This window comes from Odontesthes bonariensis, chromosome 18, assembly GCF_027942865.1.
Source record: "Odontesthes bonariensis isolate fOdoBon6 chromosome 18, fOdoBon6.hap1, whole genome shotgun sequence".
In the NCBI taxonomy this organism is placed as follows: domain Eukaryota; kingdom Metazoa; phylum Chordata; class Actinopteri; order Atheriniformes; family Atherinopsidae; genus Odontesthes; species Odontesthes bonariensis.
Genome location: NC_134523.1, coordinates 13,635,117 through 13,654,831, shown reverse-complemented (window position 1 = coordinate 13,654,831; position 19,715 = coordinate 13,635,117). Strand labels below are relative to the sequence as shown.

General features: G+C 43.5%; 1 protein-coding gene across 1 annotated transcript in view; it reads left to right on the top strand.

The window, feature by feature from the left end:
- jarid2b (jumonji and AT-rich interaction domain containing 2b) overlaps positions 1–18,314 on the top strand; it is a 102,962-nt gene extending 84,648 nt beyond the window's left edge. The window contains exons 7-18 of the mRNA XM_075449714.1: positions 4,055–5,522; positions 6,743–7,284; positions 10,073–10,165; positions 10,409–10,527; positions 10,652–10,722; positions 10,900–11,014; positions 11,137–11,242; positions 11,380–11,562; positions 12,226–12,356; positions 14,415–14,601; positions 14,908–15,015; positions 15,772–18,314. Coding sequence (XP_075305829.1) covers positions 4,055–5,522; positions 6,743–7,284; positions 10,073–10,165; positions 10,409–10,527; positions 10,652–10,722; positions 10,900–11,014; positions 11,137–11,242; positions 11,380–11,562; positions 12,226–12,356; positions 14,415–14,601; positions 14,908–15,015; positions 15,772–16,029 — 3,381 coding nt within the window. The 3' untranslated portion in view covers positions 16,030–18,314. The remainder of the gene's footprint in view (positions 1–4,054; positions 5,523–6,742; positions 7,285–10,072; positions 10,166–10,408; positions 10,528–10,651; positions 10,723–10,899; positions 11,015–11,136; positions 11,243–11,379; positions 11,563–12,225; positions 12,357–14,414; positions 14,602–14,907; positions 15,016–15,771) is intronic.
- The last annotated feature ends 1,401 nt before the right edge of the window (positions 18,315–19,715 follow it).

Here is a 19,715-nt window from a genome sequence, read left to right as displayed (position 1 = left end):
ATGCATTTTTAAGGGTTAAATTTCCTCCTGCCTCCTTCAATCCTCTGGCTGGCCTTTTCTCCCAGTCTGTCTCTGTGTCCCCCCCCTTCCTACCTCCTCCTCCTTCTCTCAGGGCCGACTCCTGCAGTTGTTGTGTTTTCATGAAAAAAAAAAAAAAAAAAAACTCCTTCTGCCAGGCCTCAGCTGGGCTATAGCAACACATGATGTCATCTAGACCCACCTCACTCTCCCTCCCCTTCCTTGCTCACGTGCAGCTGAAATCCTCTCCACTCTTCCACTCCGGTGTGATGTTTTTTTCCCTCCATTCATTGTCTATCTTCTCTTTATCATCCTTTTCATTTCTCTTTTAACTCTCCCTGGCCGTGGCTGATGGTATCTATCTTTCTTTTTTCTCTCTGTCTCCCCCCTTCTCTCCCTCTTTCCCTTCCCCTCCCTCTCACCCTTCCTATCCACCTTTTCCACCAGAACGAATGATCAAAGATAGAAAGCAGGGATACCTGTCGAGCCCCCCTGATGAGAATAGGTCCACTGAGCCCTCCGGTGGCAGGAAGTGGTTATGACACCTTGTCTCTTTGAGTAGCTTTGCTGGCACAATAGCCGCTTTCGGACTGTAGGAACCTTTGGCAGTTCTAATAACCTTTTAATCCGCGGGGCCGTTTTCTCCCGTGTTCGGACATACAGGAACTCGAGGCTTTCTCCCTTAGTTCCTATAACTATTTAGCTCCTTCTCCGAGGTCGGGTCTTTTCATGGTTCTATAGAACGAATCTAACGGAGGTGTGTGGTGGTCGGTAGCTACGCCCCATGTCATGCTGTCACGGCTGAAATGTTTCCTCATAAGACACAGACACAACCGGCGGGTGTTTAATTAGTTCAACTTACACTGGTCTCATTTGTCTGCAGCGCTCTGCTCTCCTTTCTTCCTTCATGAAATGAAAAAGTATTGTCTCCTGACTCTCTGTGTGAGCTTTTCCAGCCTCGATATTAGACGCCTGATGTGATTGTCCATGATTAATATCACCATCATGCAGACCATGAACACAGTGGCCTCCCCGCTCTCCATATTAGCTTCTTGGTGGTGTTTTTTCTTCTCTCCTTACTTTTACCATTTTGTTTTGTGTTTGAATGTAGCGCTAAACGGCTAACGGCTAAAGGCTGATTCATACTCGGCGCAACCTCGCTCATACTAGCTGGTTGCAAATGGCGCAAACGGTCACGTGTCCCAAAATTCCGCCACGCCCCCCTTCGCAAGCAAGAAAATCATCGCGCGGCGCAAGGGCGCGCACACAACTTTTTTTCTGACTTCGCGCGCGCTCAACCGGAAACAGCTGACGAAGAAAAAGAAAAAATGAACACTGCAGAGACCGCGGTGACCGAGAGGATGCGCCTCTACAAACATCTGTACGACACGTCTATGAAGTTACACTGGGACAACGTTTGACAAAGTTCGTCTTGTTGCAAAGGACGAACATTCCACCTTCTCTTCTGTTTTTGCCGCAGCCGCTTAGCTCTGAGATACATATACAGTTCTACACCCAGAGTAAATTCATTCCTCATCAGATGTGCCAGCCTCTGCTGACGTGACACCACAGGTGGCATTGTGTATGCTTTCTTCGTATGCTTTTCAGCTTGTTTCCTCAACAGTGACGCCCGCTGGTCTGGAGAGAACTGCAAATGTGACGCATACTCGGCGCAAACTGCGCTTATGAGCTGAAGGAACTGTGAAGGGGCTGGCGCTTTCGATGACGTCATTAATGGTTCTCGAGCCAGAACAGTTGCGCGTTTGCGCCGAGTATGAATCAGCCTTAACACGTCACTGAAGCAGACGGCTGCGCGCGGCGCATCAGTCCCTATCAGGTCCGACTCATGTGCGAATGCAGACTGAAACAGTTCCGCTGGGGAAGGATAGTTATCAGAACGAAATTCGAGGAGTGTAGTTCTGATAACTACTTTCTTAGAACGGTCTGTCCGAAAGCGGCTATTGTGGCTGAACAAAACGGACTAAATATTTGAACAACTACTGTTATTCGTTAGTTACCATTTCATCATCCAGATTACTCAGAACATGGTGTTAACTTGTCAACTTTACCTGCTCTAAAAACTGAACTGTGGGGTTACGTCTTGGCTTGATAATGAGCTCTCAAGTAAGCAGCAAAAATACAGATCAGGAGCGAACATTTTTGAGTGTGACACAAAATACAGTATGTACTTTGTAAACACACCACTCAGCACATTGTGTTGTGGATCTCTTTCACCCCTGTCCTCTCATTTTCTCACCCAATTGTAGCAGCTCCTTCTCTCCTCCCTTTTCCTTGACGCGCTTTTTTTTTTTTTTTTCCTTTTTCCATTGTGAGTAAGAGCGTGCATGTGTGCTGGGAGAAGTGATTGACAGAGGCAGGGTTAGGTTTCAGTCCCCCCCTTATCTTTTAATGGCCTGGTCTTTGTGTCGGCCCCATGCCACCTGAGACGAACACAATATATGTGCATGTGCACTCACATATACGCACATTAACGTGTGTGTGTGTGTGTGTGTGTGTGTATGTGAGACAAGAGCCCTTCAAAGGCAAACCTGTCAATGGACCGGCTGTCACCTCCCTCCTGTGGCGTCCTGGCTGTGATTGATAACTCCATCTCTCCCTTCCTCCATTAGGTCCTTCATCTGTGACTCAGTTTAAGCTTGTGGAAACAGAATGACTGTCAGGCTCTGCAGACAGTTGGCAACAACATGCAAACATGCAATTTTTCTCATGTAGTTTTTTTCAGAATTAGGACTCCGTAATGATTAATTTATTAGTTTGTCTGTCACTACCTTGTGTGCACAATATAGACATTTGGGAAGAAAGATCACATTTGAGGTGGTTTGAAAACATTCTCAAAACGAAATACCACAATACAGTTGGACAGAGCCAATTCACCTCTAGAAAGTCGTCAGAGCAACCCGTTCAGATCTCGCCTTGCCAAAACAGATTTGTTAAATACGTCAGATCTTTTTGCTCTGGGTTGGGCCTTGCCCCACCTGTCAGTAAAAGGGGAAAGAAATGTAGATTTAAGGGGGAAGATGGAGAAATTGATATTTTTAGAAATGCTTATTGGAGGAAACGGATGTGGAAGAAAAGGGTTGGAGGAAATGAAGTGATGGAGAGAAAGTGAGTGAAAATGGCCACATCCTGAAAAGCCAGACTGTGGAAGACTTAACGAGGGAAATTGTCAAAAAATACTCTGTGAATGTCCTCCAAGCCAGCTGTAAGGGGAAGAAAATCTTTGAACCAAGAAAGGGGACGACTGTGTCTCGCCCAACAGATCAACCCACCAAGTCAGCGAAGGAACCAGCACCAGTGCATCCAACCTCAGATCTACAGCTGGTGTCTGAAAGACTTCTTACACCTATGTTACAGCACACTCGATGGCTTTCTTTTTCTTTCTTGCTTACATGCAGGCTCATTAAAACATACATTCAAGGAAACCCACAGCAAATAGAAAGTTATTTTTATAAGCCCGAGTGACCCCACTTTCTACCTCATATCGTCCAGCCATCTGCTTGCAGAAACCATGTGTAACCGTCTCTGCTTTCCATTTCACGTCTGCCATCTCTTTTTCCTAGCTCTTTCTCAACCGTTGTTTACTCTTGGATGTCATGCTTTTGGTTTTCACATATCCCTGTCTAAACCTCAGCCATAGTGTTGACAGCAGTTTGAACTGCAGTTTATGAAAGTGCACTGCATTTGAAAGGATAGTAATCTAGACAGTCTATTGGTTTCCTAATGAATAGCATAGGTGTCCACAAATAGCTTTGGTCTGACCAGCCAAAATTTCACCACCCAGCTAGAAACTGAGCATTTGGCCTCTTCATTTAGGAGTGTAGGCGCACCCACGCTTCTGCATGTGTTCGGTTGTTTTTAATCATTTTATCTGTGTAAAATGGAAAACTTTTTCACATTTTACCTATCAGTGCTGCAATGGTATTTTTTAATGCTGATGTGATCTAACATACGACCAATACAGATCCAGATTGCGTTGATCTAATTAACTCTGTTTTACTCTTTCTATTCATCTTAGGTCTCAAAAGTGAACGGTCTGACGCGGGCAGGCTCGGCACAAGCTGTCGGTGGTGCCAAAAAGAGCCGTGACTTCCGACTGCCGTCCAAAACTGTGAAGAAGTACACAGCCACCGTGTCCAAGGGCCACGTCACCTACACCAAAGCCAAACAGAAAGAAATGGGCAAGAAAACCAAACTCAGCAGCAGCAACAAACACAGCAACGCCGCCTCGGCATCATCGTCAGCGAACAATCACAATCAGCACAGCCAGCCAGCAGCCAGCAACGGGCTGGCCAACTCAGGAAAAGCAGCGGCACCAGCCCACTACAGCAATGCAAAAACCCGCAAACAGGTGCTACTATCCAATGGGCTGCACAATGTGGCTGCCAACGCCCGACCAAATGGCAGGCTAAATGGGCAGCGGCACAACACCCTGGCCAGGGAGGACGGGCAGAAACAGTGCCAGCAAGGCCAGGGGGAGTGCATGGGTCGAGAGGGACTGCGCAACTCCAAACGACGTCTAGAGGTGGTGCTCAATGCAGTAGGGACAAGTGTTGTTGATCAGAAAGCCAAAACAAATGGCTCTGAGGCCAAGAAGGCCAAGCTTCTACCCACGCCTTTGGAAACGCGCAGCAGCAGCAAGAAGGTGGCCAGTGAGGAGAAAGCTACCAAGCAGAACGCCACCCCTACCACTCCAATTTCTAATGGACATGAATCAGAAACATCCCCCTCTCCCAAACTAACTAAACCTGTTGCTTCACTTCCACCTTCTACACCCCCTCCTCAGCAAACCCCACCTCCTTCTACACCAGCAGCCAATGTGGAGCCTGTGAACCAGCGACCGAAGCGTGCATCGGCCGGCAAGCTGATGTTGATACGACAAGCACAGCAGCAGCAAAGCAGATCACATGGTCGAAGCGCCTCCTCTTCCTCCCCTTTATTAGGCCAGAATCACTCACCAAATCCCAGTCGTGCCAGCACTACCTCAGACCCCCAACAGACCTCTGTGTCCTCTTCCTCTTCCTCCTCCACCTCTTCTCTCCTTGATTCCAACAGCCCTGGACAGCTCAAACCAGCAGCGTTGCGGGCAGCTGACCGTGACAAAGACTGGGAGCGTGAGAAAGACCTGACGCGCCAGAAGGAACGAGAGCAGGGGAAGGACTGGGAGCGCCAGTGGAGCAAGCCAGAGGGCTGGGCGGCGCTGGGCGAAGTCCCTCTCTTCCGGCCAGCTCCAAGGGAGTTCCAGGACCCCCTGGTGTACTTGGATGCGGTGAGGGAACAGGCCGAGGTGGCTGGCATGTGCCGTGTGGTGCCACCAGCAGACTGGCGGCCGGAGTGCAAGCTGAACGAGGAGATGCGTTTTGTTACACAGGTGCAGAGGGTCCACATGCTGGGCCGACGCTGGGGTCCCAACGTGCAGAGGCTGGCTTGCATCCGTAAGCACCTTAAATCTCAGGGCATTACCATGGATGAGCCACCTGTCATTGGTAAGCAAGCCAGACACATGCACTTAAATGTGATTTTGCACAAGGCGATAGTAAACAAAGCTACGTCAAGAATAACATGAATTGACTAAACAATAAGCTCCAACCTTCTTCCTGCTCACTGCCACAGAGGACGGGAGCTATTGATTTCACAGGAGTGAATTAATCCCACACACACCATTCTAAATTGTGGCTCAACTCTACTTACACATGTTGCTTTTTTTTTTTTTTCAAAGAGAATAAAGAAGATGCAGTGTATCAAAGGAAAGCGGCGCATAATTGCAAATAACAGCTGGTTACCGCTTGCAATTCAACTGTTGTTATTTTTACTTGGCTGATAAAGCCTGGAAAGAAAGCAGCCGGCATTAGTGTATTGCAAATCTGGTTCTCTTTACATTCTTTCAGCAGATTCTATTTTCCCATTTATAGTTGAGAGTAATATTTTGGAACAGCTCTACAAAGAAGCTAGATGGACACCAAAGATGAAATTTCTCCATTATTGCCGTATTCCCTTGAATTTATTAGTATTTTCTGAGAATCTGAAGGGCACAAGTTCAAACAGCGACTGTATGAGTTTCTGTCTGTGCAAATGTTCCCATGCATGCAGATTTGCGGCTGTAGATATGTGATCGTTTTACACTGGTTGGGCTTTGTGGTTTACTGGGCTGTGCCCTGTTTGTAGCATATACGCACAGCTGCGTAGAGATCAGCTCAGTGTCGTGAGCACTGTTGCAGCTGTTAGCCTGAGAGACCTGGCAGCCAGAGAGCTACAGTGGAGTGTCTGCAGCCAGCCAGAATACCCTGCTTCCAAGTGACCTCCTGTAGTGTCCCTAGAAGATCAGTTCTACATTAACAGCAATTTGTGTCTCTGTTTGGCACAATGATGGACCAAATCATTTTTGAAAGGCGAATTGGCTGCTTCAAATAAAATGGGCTGGAGGAAATTGGATGGTTGGAGCAGATGGTCCAAGATGTCAGCGTTCTGCTTTTGATTCGTCTTTTATAAACCAGAGACTATATGAAACAGGCAATCTATCTCTATCTCTCAATCTGTCTCTAATCTATCTCTCTATTCAAAGATGATTTCAGGTGACACACTTTTGATTTAATGGAACAAAATAAAGAACATGTGAAGTTCTATGAAAACTGTTACTATTTTGTATTGTGGCCACTGGCTCACCACTCTGGTTGATTTAACTTCTTTGTCTGTTTACTTCATGCAGGTGGCTGTGAAGTGGACCTGTCATGTTTTTTCCAGCTCATCAATGACATGGGCGGCATGCAGCAGGTGATGGACCTGAAGAAGTGGACCAAGCTCGCTGACCTTCTCCGCATCCCTAAGTCTGCACAGGACCGGCTGGCCAAGCTGCAGGAAGCTTACCTCCAGTACATCCTCTCCTACGACTCACTCGGTGCTGAGGAGCGCCTTCGGCTGCTGGCTGAGGTGCTGCATGAGAAAAAGAACCTGGAGTCGAGGCGAGGTCCTCTGGAGGGTCTCTCGGACTTCTCAGTTCCTAATGGACTCTCGCTGCCACGCTATGAGCCCAAAAACGGGCTAGTAGGCGGGATAGTGGGAGGTGCAACAGGGCACCACCGCACCAACGGAGTCTATCACCGACTGAAGGAGCTGGAGGCTCAGGTCAAAGCGGGCCGGCGCCGGCTCTTCGCTCAGGAAAAACAAGGCAAAGAGGACAGGCAGCATGGAGAGGAGCCGATGGAGGAGAACAGGGGCGTGCTCAGTGACCAGCACAAATGTATTTACAAGGTGAGGATGAGGAAGGCACTTGCTGTTCATGCCACACTCTTGAAGCATACAGACGAGAGACGTGTTATCTTTGTCTCTCCTTGTTCTTTCCTGTACTTTCCCTCTTGTGATCTAAAGTCAATAAGTGCTGTTAACGACTCTTATTGTCATTTAAAGGTCACACAGCTGGCCTGCCATCAGCAGTAGCACGGCATGGAAGCATCTGTGGATGTTGCTTCTTCACTGCCTCATTAACATAGTTTGGTTTACTTAAATCTTAGCCAGCTGAAAGACTACTTATAAGGAAGAGGTTTAGCTCGCTACCACTTCTGATGTTCAACATCTATTATCCGGTTTGATTTGGTCTGTCACTCAGAAGTAATGTGTGCATTTTTTTGTTTACATGTTATACCTTTCTGCCGTCTCATTGCTGTGGGCATCGAAGCTGATGTCTAATGTCGCCTGCGGGGTGTAACAAGTCTACGTGTTTCCTTATTTGAGACTTGGCAATATTGTGCCAGATCTTAAGTGAGAAAATATGCGTGTCAGCTTTTGCTATGAACTTTTACCACCAAGGATGCCGAAAGTAGGGAGGCCAAGGGTTCATTGACCCTCCCACTTTATAACTCTATTCCACATTCCTTTTGGTTGCGTAATCTAGCATCGTATGCCCGTGTCAGTCATTCTCATCCGATCTAAGACACTAAGATAGAAAAGAGCAGACATAAAACTTAACGAAAAGTTTGCCTGTTGTCTATTTTTTCCAAAATACTTTAACTGACTCTCTTTTTGTCCTCACCATATTCTTCACGATAGAGGAGCAGCTGAAGTGCTGCTGCAATTTCAAATCTCTGCATTATTCATCAGAGGTTTGGTTTCTGTATCATTAAGCAACAAGGAATATGACAAAATAAATGAAAGCATGCCACTGTTTAGGACATGGTACTTGTCATTTCAATGCATTTTTATGCAAGTCTGTGTTGTGTTTCTTGTTTTCCATCAATAGGACTGAGAGTACAACATGATCCTCGACTGTAGTTCAGTCGGTAGTGCACTCGCCTCTCAAACACAATATTATTACTTCCTTTCCAAGCATTTGGCCTCTGATACTGTGAGATAGTGTTGTTCTTGTTAAGTCTGACTTATGACCTCTGAAATGAAATGCATCCTCAGCAACCACTTACTTTAACTGGGTCTGATTCAGGAAGAGTGTTGGCATGACGATAAAGATGTTATGGACTGTTGAGAGTCTTACTTTGTGCTATTCATAACAGCGCCTTGATATTAATATAAGCAAACTTGAGTCAGAACTGGTTTTCAGTGTGAGAGCATAGGACAGGAGTGTTTATACCCGGCACGTATTCATATTTCTGTGCAGCTGTGTGTCTGGTAAGGCGGCTGTAGGCTTGCTTGTGTGTAGCACCCACACGGGATGTATCGCCATCACCCCTTCCTCCTGGCTGGCAGAAATGTATGTCAGAGAAAAGACCCCCCCCCCCCGAGGTTCCAGCAGACGTCCTTGCTCTTTCCTACTCTCCAAATCTCTAGGCTTCTCATTCCCTCCAAACCCCTGAATGCATAATTCCCTTCCAAAACCCTCTGCCACTGTTGAAACCCTCACCCCAACCCCAGGGCACTGATTTGTATACACGCAGCAATGCAATTCAAGTTTTTTTATGCATACCAAAATGTACAAAATTGTCCACCATGTTACTGTGTATTTTGCCACAGCATTTTGATGTGGCAAAACAGCAACTACTTCTGTCACTAAAATGTTTTTGTTTCTGTGTTGTCTCTCTCGCTCTCACATTCAGTCTCACTCCACACAAAACTCCACCCATTTCAAATCTGGATCTTATTTGATTTTCTTTCTTTACTCCCAGTTCCATCGGTAACTAAATCCTTCTATATAATCTCCCTCTGAAGAACTGAGCTATTGTCAACAGACTTGACCCAGTCCAATCAATAGACCTTTGAGGTACAGAAGTACCGTTCCGTGTGGTGACATATGAACTGCTGTCACCATCCTGACAGGACATGCTTGTCAAATTATGACTGTCTTTTCTGCACAGCTCAGATTTTTATGCATTGTTTATCATGAGAAGCCTCCAAGAGGAGGTTTGATTTCACCTTATCTATCAAGAGAACAAAGTAGACGTCAAGTTTATAACTAACGCTGATTACTCTTGAAAAAGCTTGGAAAGTGCTTCTTCTGACCGGGGAAAAAGGAAGCAGTGCTTGTCAGTGCTTACAATGTAGCCACTATATTTTCTCATTCAACTGGAGGTTAAAGCCTGTTACCATTTTGAGAACATCTGCACACCCACTTTAAGAAGGAATAAAGAGAAGAAAGACAAATTGTTAGTTGGAGCAAGAGGAATCCACAAGGTCAGCTTTTAGCAGGGTCTGTGCATCTCTAGGCCTGGAGCGAACAGATTTATGGCCACCTTAAAAGATTCTCTGCTGCAGGAGTCTTCATGAGGGAGGGTCAAGTCCAGAGGAAATGTGTTAAGGACTTATGGCTGAGTTAAAAGATGGAGCCTTTCGGGAACACATGCATATACAGATGATTTGTGTGTGAACAGGCCCTATAATACTTTGACTCTGCAAATATGTACATATAAGATGGGAAACTAGGGAATTCATTGATATCCCGCTGTACTAATTTTTTTTTAATTCACCTTCAACTCTTGGTTCGCATCTGTAGTTTCCTTTCCATGACAGAGTACCATAACATTTTAGAGTGCAATTTTTCTCTCCCCAACAGGGTGTGCTGTCATTTCCGATGTCTAATTTGCCTTTTTTGCAGGGGAAATCGGTGTCCTTGACCAACTTCTTCAGGATAGCCCGGAACACAATGACAATGTGCTTTAATAAGGAACCGGGGGCGGCCGAGGTTGAGGTTAGCATGCAAACACTTTCATTAAACACATAATAAATGTAAACTGCAGTCTTTAAAACAGCTTTTAGTGGTTAGCTGTTAATTAAACGCGCATGTGATCAGAGTGTGAGAAAAGACATGTTCTCATAGATATCAGCTGGCAGCACTGGTACAATTAACTAACATGGCTGACACCTGAAACCTGTTCCATGCATTCTTCCACTCATCCCTTTTCCTTTTCTTTTTTTCCCCTCCTCCTTGCAGCAAGAGTACTGGAGGATTGTGGAGCAGAGAGACTGCCACGTGGCAGTGCATTGTGGGAAAGTGGACACCAGTACACACGGCAGTGGATTCCCCACAGGAAAGTCAGAGCCATTTGCAAAGTAAGCACCTCCTATTTGATTATAATGAATTTGGACAAAATAATCTGCCAGTTTTGCTGCTGAAATTCACGTGTCTCGCTAACAAAAAAAACAAAGAGGTGACTCTCTTTCTTCTTTTCCTCAGACATGGATGGAACCTCGCTGTCCTTCCAAATAACTCTGGATCCATACTGAGGCATCTGGGTGCTGTGCCTGGTAAGCATTAAAAGCTGCTCTACACTGCTTATAGGCTATGGCTTTGAACATTGTTTAAAGCTTTCCTCTTGGGGGAGAGCAAATAGTTTATGCTTACTAGCTGCATCTCCTCAGATGCTGCTGCGTTTCTTGGAGTCACGAATGCTTAGTTTTTCTCACATCATCCTGTCTCTGCAGGGGTGACCATTCCCTGGCTAAACGTTGGCATGGTCTTTTCTACCTCATGCTGGTCTCGAGACCAAAATCGCCTTCCATATATTGATTACTTACACACTGGTGCTGATTGCATTTGGTAAGTATGCACCTTTTTTCCTCTCCATCACTAAAAGCTCGGCCTCATGTCATAGAAATGATCTCTTCAAAAACAGAGAGCAATGTGCACTTTGAATATGTGTGCGTGTTTTCCTCTGACAGGTATTCTGTCCCTGCTGAGGAGAAGGCTAAGCTGGACAAAGTGGTCCATACACTGCTTCAAGCCAATGGCACCCCAGGACTAGAAATGCTGGAGAAGAATATCATGGTCTGTGTTTTCTCTGTTTTAATGTTTATTGTGATATCAACATTAAAGGCATCTTTGTTGGCCATCTGTCTATTTTGTTACTGGAAAAGAAAAACAGCCACAGAAATCTAAGAGTTTCTCTCCTCCTAATCTTCCAGATCTCTCCGGAGGTGCTGTGCCGCGAAGGCATCAAGGTTTACCGTACAGTCCAGCGGTGTGGCCAGTTTGTGGTCTGCTTCCCTGGTGCCTTTGTCTCTAAAGTGTGCTGTGGCTACAGCGTGTCAGAGACGGTGCACTTTGCCACGCCACACTGGATGAACCTAGGTTACCAGGCCGCAAAGGTCAGCTAATAAATCAGGGTGGACCGAGCTGTGGCTGTCCATGTTAAATCGATAATGACTGAGTTGCTGTTTTTACTCCAGCTTTGTTCTCAAAGCAACTGAAGCAAAGAAATAAAGTTGGAACCCAGAGTTTAATTATTTAATAAGCCTGAATGATGGGCTTTAAGCTGTAATTTAGCAGCAAGTCCCCTTGTGGGCATATATTTATATTTTTTATGGAAATGGATATAATATTTCTGTGATCACATATAAGACTCTGGACCACTTAACACAGTTATAGCCGTAATAGAAGAGAAGAAAATGTTCCTTATCATCACAATGGGCATTATGGTCATGGAAGCACTTATACCCTCAGGCATTATGATGATCATATTACAAGCTGTACCAACACTGCCCTCAAGGGTAATATGACATTCATTCAATGAGTTCTATAATAATGCTCTGCCTGGGCAGAGTCAAAACAAACCTTTTGACTTGTAAGAGTAGAAAGGCAGAAATATCGGTTCAGTACTGCAAGAGAGTATCAGACCATATCTTAGAAAAAAAAAAATGTCTGTATACTGTTGAGGGTGTTTTTGATTTTCATGATAAAATATATCAAGTTAACTATCTTTACAAAGATAGATTTTGAATGTGTAATCCTCTCCGTTTGTGTTTGCCCAGGACCTGAAATGTCGTTGTATAGCCAAACCCTTCTCCATGGAGAAGCTACTGTATCAGATCGCCACAGCGGAGTCCAAGAGGGACAATGGCCTTCTCCTCACCACTATCTCCACCTTACTCAAAGACCTCAGGTAGGATGCGGCAGCGCACACTCACAGTTTAAACATGGCACACCGGTGCTACAAATCCAGTTAAAGTAGCATTCAGGGTTGAAAGTTGAAAAGATGCTCTTCCGGTTTTAGGGTGAATGAGCTGGTGGTGGTATATCTCCCCTCATAAAGAGCAACAAAATGCACTCTTCTGTGAGAGCATTACGTTATCGTTTTTAAATGTGGAGTTCAGTCTGTAGTTGAAACAGTGTAATACAGCAGTGGTTCCCGAATTGGGGGTGATGAAATGATTTTCATAAATCAAATAACTCGGCATACCGTCATTTCCTGTCAAAACGGCAGTTTCAAGCTAGCTACAACGAGGGTAGGTTCACTTCCTGTTTTCAAAACAAAAGCACCTTTTTATCGTAATGGCTTTCCCTATGATAAAAGGCAACGGTTATTTTATTTTGTCAAAATAACCGTAAGTGCGTTGCTCACTGCGGCTAGCTTTATTAGCGCTCGGCCCAGAGCTGAAAAGTGTTCTTGATACTGCAATAAAAATGGTCAACCACATTAAATCGCGTCCACTCAACACCAGGCTGTTTGCCACTCTCTGCAACGAACTGGGATCACAGCATGAGGGCCTGCTGTTCCACACAGAAGTCAGATGGCTTTCACGGGGAAATGTTCTCAGCCGCCTGTTTGAGCTGCGGGACGAGGTGCGCTTATTTCTAATGGTGCATGGGTCCCAGCTCGCTGACCACCTGACTGACCCTGCCTGGGTAACAAGGCTAGCGTATCTGTCTTGCATTTTTGACAGACTGAATGGACTTAACCTGTCATTGCAAGGTGAAAACACAAGCATCATGTCAATGAGTGATAAAATCCGTGTATTCAAGAGAAAAGTGGATCGCTGGACTGCACGAGTTGAAATGGACAGTATTGACATGTTTAATGAGCTGGACGAATTCATGGAAGAAAATGATCTGAGTGTTCACATTGTGAAGACGTCAATTACTACCCACCTTCAAGCCCTCCTGGAACACTTTAACAAGTATTTCCCTGAGGAAACGGCTCCGGAACAAAATGACTGGATAAGATCATCATTCACGGTAACCACTGCAAGTCATCTGTCAGCCAGCATGGAGGACGCACTGGTTGAGCTGTCGTGCAACCGCAGTTTAAAGACAGAGTTTCATTCTAAGACGCTTGCTGATTTCTGGATTTCAGTCGAGAGGGAATATCCACAGCTGTCCAAGGCCGCGATGGACGTACTGACGCCGTTTGGCTCCACATACCTGTGCGAAAAAACTTTCTCTGCACTGACATATATTAAAAATAAATACAGATCACGGCTAAATGTGGAGGATGATCTCCGTGTGGCCGTCTCCGCAATTAAACCGAGAATCGACTTGCTGTGTTCCGCGCATATCGCGCATCCATCTCATTAGATGAGATTAACGCTGAAATATAGTTGCCAGCAACAATGTACATATGTTTATAACAGTTTGTGGAAATTACCCTGAGATATTCTTCTGTTCAAATGGAAATTAAAGTAATATTTCAAAGTTAAGTTTGCACATGACAGTAATACTGTGCACTCATGTTACATGGATATTATTTTGACTGAGGTATTCTGCTTTTATCAATCAGTAAATTTCAATATATAAAATCATAACAGGCTTTCTCTGTTCTTTTGTGTTGTCGTTAAGCCCGTGTTTGGATAAGCCTAGTGGGTATGGCCTGTGCGCACATTTTTTTTTTTTTCCAGTCACATCCGGGGATGGTGGGGGTCGCCAGTCTCATGGCACCGTTATTTTGGGGGTCGCGGGTTGAAAAGTTTGGGAACCCTTGTAATACAGTGTAATACAGTGTAGTCCTTTTATGTTTGGTAAATCTGTATTTTTGCTTCCACTTTATTTGTTGATATTATGCTCAGGATAAATTTCATCCTCTGAAAAGTTTAAATAGAGCAGTTTTCCCCTCATCCTATCCTCCCGGGGCAATAATAAGCTACCACTCTCAGGGTTTCTGCTCTGTCTTCCCTTAGTAGATTTTTCTTGCTTTTAATAAATGAGCATCTTTCTCATCTAACAGGAACCTAGAGATGCATCAACGTCAGGAACTTTACAAGGCAGGTCTGCTCTCGTCTGCTCGCTATGGCACGCATGATGGCTGCTTGGGGCCCAGCGAGGGGCGCAAGAAGCCCCGCGGAAAATGGCTGGCACTGGAGTCCTCAGAGAGACGCTGCCAAATCTGTCAACATCTCTGCTACCTGTCCATGGTGAGGGCAAAGGGCGCAACAGCTTAACACTCTGTGGTTGTTACAGGAAGACTTTTATTTAAAGTGGTTTGGCTTCAACTTGCCAGTGAAACACTACTGCATAAACTGACTGTATCTGTACTCAGCAGGACTTCAATTTAATTAATAAACATCTGTAGAAAAAGAGAAATCTAAACCAAATGTTTTAGGTGTTATTTAAAATGTATAGAGTGTAAGCTATAGTGACTCGTGTAGCACTCATTGGTGATGTAATGGAGCAGTGAAGTTAATCAAGGTTCCATTTTGTCTTGTTTTGTGTCTGTGCAGGTTGTGCAGGAGACTGACAATGTGGTTTTCTGTCTGGAGTGTGCCCTGCGCTACGTGGAGAAGCACAAGTCTTGCAGAGGCCTTAAGATGATGTATCGCTACGATGAGGTAAGCTGCCACAGTTAATTTCTCTCTCTGTCCAGCAGAGGGCGACGTAGTCTGAGAGCACTCCTGTCAGGATGACACCGTTTTAAGCCTCGTTTCCATTATGCAGTCCGGTACGGGTCGGATTGCTTTGGGGTCGGCTTGCGTTCCCACTGTACAAAGGCTCCCGCTGCACAGCCTCCTCACCAACAACGGAGAGCAGAGCCTGGAACCGGTCCTGTGTGCTAGGTACCCCAAGCAGAAGGGTAACAAAAATGGTAACGGGTTCCATGGGACCGGTACTCTTACGTGGCAGTGGAAATACTGAAATAAGCGAACCGTTCCGACCCGACCCGTACCGGACTGCAGTGGAAATGCGGCTTTAGTGTGGCAGTGCTGTAATTCAGTGTATATAATTTGAGAAAAAATGCATCTTCTTTCCCTGAAGAAAATGTCTAATATTCAAGATTGAAATAATAAATAAATAAAAACAAAAGTACTTTACTATTGCTCAACTCAAAGAAAGTGGTTGATAACTTACAGAACTACTACTTCTGTTGAGTCACGATGTTTAAGTCTTTAGAAAAGGGTTTTAATTTTCCTTAAAGTAAATTAATGTTGAGCTTGTGTAGTTTAGTTTTAGTTGTACGTAATCAAAAAGCCCACCCGGTGCATTCTCCCCCTGTAATTGCACCTCCAGTAGAAAAACTAAGAATGATTAATTTGATCATTTAACACCAATTTAAAATGTACATTTTCTTCTGTCCCGTTCCCAAACAGGAGCAAATCACCAGTTTGGTAAACCAGGTGTGTGGAAGGGCCATGTTAAAAAATGGAGCTGGTGGTGGTGGTGGTGGCGGCGGCGGCGGAGGAGTTGGAGTCATCGTAAGCGGCGGAGGAGGAGGGGACTCCTGTCACAGCTTAAGCCCTGCCAAAGCATCGCCAGCCAAGCGAGGTCCACGAAAACGTGCCACTGTAGAGGTGTCCCTGGCACGCCTGTCCTCCAACCACATACCCAAAGCCGCAGCTGTATCCTGAGAGGGGTGGTGTCACCACTCTGTGTGCCGTACCCACGTCCCGCCCCACCCTTCAACCTCCTCCACATTCTTCCCCAGACCACTGTTTTCTTTTATTCTCATAAGTATGATCACTATCAATCTCTCCACCATCGCTCAATATTACAAATTGTTCAAAAATCCCCCCCTCTTGACCTTTCCCAATACACTCACCTCACCTTTAGTTCGACAGGCTTGTTTATATAAAGGACACAAAAAAAAACTAAACAAAAGCAAGATGTCTTTTTTGCACTAGTATGAAAGAAGAATTTGTTGGCGTTTTTTTTTTTTTTTTTTTTTTTAATTCTGGATGATATTAAAACTTCCACCCCTCCTTGAGTCAACAATTCAAGCATTTAGTGTAACATTCAGAGGAAGATTTCACAGACCCCCTTTATCCCCCCAACAACTCATCCTTCCACAATTGAAATGGGTTACATTCGTTTCATTTTCCTTGCATCACTCTTTCCTACCCTCCTGTCGTCCCTGAGACTAAATCCCACCCCTTCCCTTCACTTGACTGTGAACCTGGGATGAATGAAAAGACGGCCCCCAGTTTTTTTAGTTTTTTTTTTTTTTTAAATGAGAATGACATCAAGTAGTTACCAAAAGTTTCTCTCTGTCCTCGATTCGAGGCAGAAGAGTCCCTTTTAATTTTTCTTTTTCCAGTGCGATGCAGTTGCTTCATCTTTAACGTTTATTTGTCTTTTTAAATCGGGGGGGTTTGGCGACGCAAGGTAAAAACTTGAAAGACAAACTATGTTGGTTTACTGTTGGTTGGCTACAATTTCTTTTCGAGTTCTATTTTGAATTTTAGCTTTGTTTTCTGCTAGTTCTTTTTGATTTTTTTTTTTTTTTTGTGAGAAGTTTTCTGTGTATTTTATTTTTTGTCCTCATGGATGTTTCTGTGGATGTGAGGGGAGCACTTCCTTGTAGTACGGAAGGATCCCTTCTTGGCTAGCAAATGAAAACTGTGCCTGATACATAGAAAGGAGATCCATTTTATTGGTGCTGTTGCTTATAATTACTGTATAACAACACAAAAGTTCAAATCTGGGGGTTAGCGCTAGCTGTCGGCTAACTCACGCACCCCCACCCCACAGGGCAGAAAGGCTTTCGGGCTTTTCTGGTTCTAGATGTGCAATCGTGTTAACATTCCATTCTTCCAGTCCTCTTGTTTCATCTGTACCAGTAAACATTAATTATTATATTATATTATTATTATTTTGTTGATCTGATGTGTTATCTCAAGTAGAGCCACTAGTTAAAGAGTGTAAAATGTGAAATATCAAATCCAAGTTTTGTTTCTCTTGTGTTTTTTTGTTTTGTTTTGTTTTTTAATCGTTTTGCATTTTTTTTCCCTTTTTCCAGATATATTCTGAGCAATTTTTAGAGAGAGAGGAAAGAAATCCAACGCAAACAAACATCAACTTTTTGTACATATATCCTGTAAATTTCTTTAAATACTTGAGCCTTTTTCTGAGGTTAAGTAAGTAAGAAAGGAAGGACGGACTAGAAAAAAGAGAAAGTGTTCCAGAGGAGAGTGCTTGATGAAGAAAAAGCCTTACATTTCCCTTTCTTCATCCGTGTGAGTTTGACGCTTACAGGGTTGCTCTGGTAAATGTGTATAAAAAATTTTTAAGTGCTGCTTATATCACTAAGAAAGAAGATATTGAGTAGCCAACAATTGCCCCCACCCACCTCCTCCCCAATTAGTTTTGTTTGTTTAGCTTTACTTTTTTAAAGAAAAGGGAAAAAAAAAAAAGATGTTGACAAAAAAAAATGGGTTTTTACATTTTCATTACTGAAAATTCAACAAAAATGTAGTAGCTACTCATGTTGCACTGAGCTTGCCAGTGGTGACTGTCAAGGAAAAAATCCTATAATCCAGTTTGTTGGTTGTTGTCCCTTTCAGAAGACTGAACTGTTTTAGGACTATTTAATGAAACACCAAGTCGGGTGTTTTCAACATTTGAAAAAAAAAAAAAAAAAAAAAAAGTGGTTGTCAAGTTTTTATGGCCTTACAATATATTTTATTCTGATGGGATGTTTTTCTTTTTTTTTTTTTGTTTACTGCTTAGTTTCTCTTGTTTTCTTCCATTTTCTACAGTATAAACTACTTGCTCACAGCGGGGTCTCTGGTGACTTAATTTATTAGTGCCGTATCTTGGCATTTCCCTCCATTTGGAAAGAGTTTCATGTTGGTTATATTGACAGTTTTTTACTTTTGGAGTTTGTACTTAAGGTTTAATAAAAACTTACTGACAATTCACTGTCATTTTTTCCAACCTGCTTGTGTTTTTTTTTTTGTGTTTTTTTTCGTTTGCGGAGTTCATTTTTTTGCAGGAAAAAACCCAAAATACCATTTGAAATCACAGGCCAATTATTTAACTGCACCATAAGCCCCCCCCCCCCCACACCCTGTCGACATATACCCGCGTACATGTACAGCCCCTCACCCTTATTGATATACCTGTTTATATTCATATGTTCTTTAACAAGGCAAAGCTATGAATAATATTATGCAAAATGTGTCATATCGTCATACTGTTCCATACATCAGTTGCACCTTTCCCTCTTGTTGGAGCATCATCAGCATCTAAGCTCACATTGCCAGAGAGGTTGTAGCAGGGCTGGGCAGTTGTCGTTTTCTTGGAGGTTGGTAAGCAGCTCCGTACAACACTGCCACCTTGTGGCGGTAGCAACACATTAGCACCAGCTGCCAGTTAAATCCAAATAGCTCCATATTAATATGATGGTCACAAACTATTACATTTCTTACAGTTCAATGACTGCTTGAAAAGTTTAAAATAACTGCTCAGCTCTGCTTTAAATGAGCTACCTCACTGAAATGGCTAAAATGAATTTAAAAAAAAAGTCTAACTGACAGTTGATTATTTTTTTTAATTTTCTTTTAAGCAAATCATTCTAAATATTAATATTTACTGTTTTTTTTTATTTTCATATTTTTCAATTAAAGAAAAGTCACAGTTATAACTAATATTAATTACTGAGCCCTCTAATCACACAACTGTTATTGCATTTCAAACTAACTCATACATGCACCTGGTGAAAACCTGACTAAATAAGACATCACCATTTAAACAGCAGCTCCTGATTACCTTAGCCCACAACAGGTCACCTAAACTCTTCGTAGGATCTTGGTCTAACATGTAACCACTGACAAAAATGAGAGCCATATTCATTCTTTCTTTCTTTAAAACACCATATTTGAAACATTGTCTTCTAAAGATTAAGGCTAATAGATAGAATATTGGCATGTATATATACCAAGGTTTTTTTTTGTTTGTTTGTTTTTGCACCGCTAGATAAAATCAATGGTGGCAGAACATTTCCGAGCAGGTCATGTTTGCAATGCAACACAGACATCTTCATACCATGACACTGTAATGTTATGGTGTATTGTTGTTCATAGACATTGAAATTTAGAAACTTTTGAGATCATTATCGCCAATGATCCGTTGGTGCACTTCCCTATACATCTCTACAAGATACTAACTTTAAAGAATTTTTAATGTACGGAGCACAAGATTCATGAGTCTTTTTTTCAGACACTTGGGCATGGGGGTAAAAAGCATTACGTATATGGAATTTGTGACAATCAGTTCACCATTTAAACTTGAAAATCATTGTTATAGGTTGTTATGT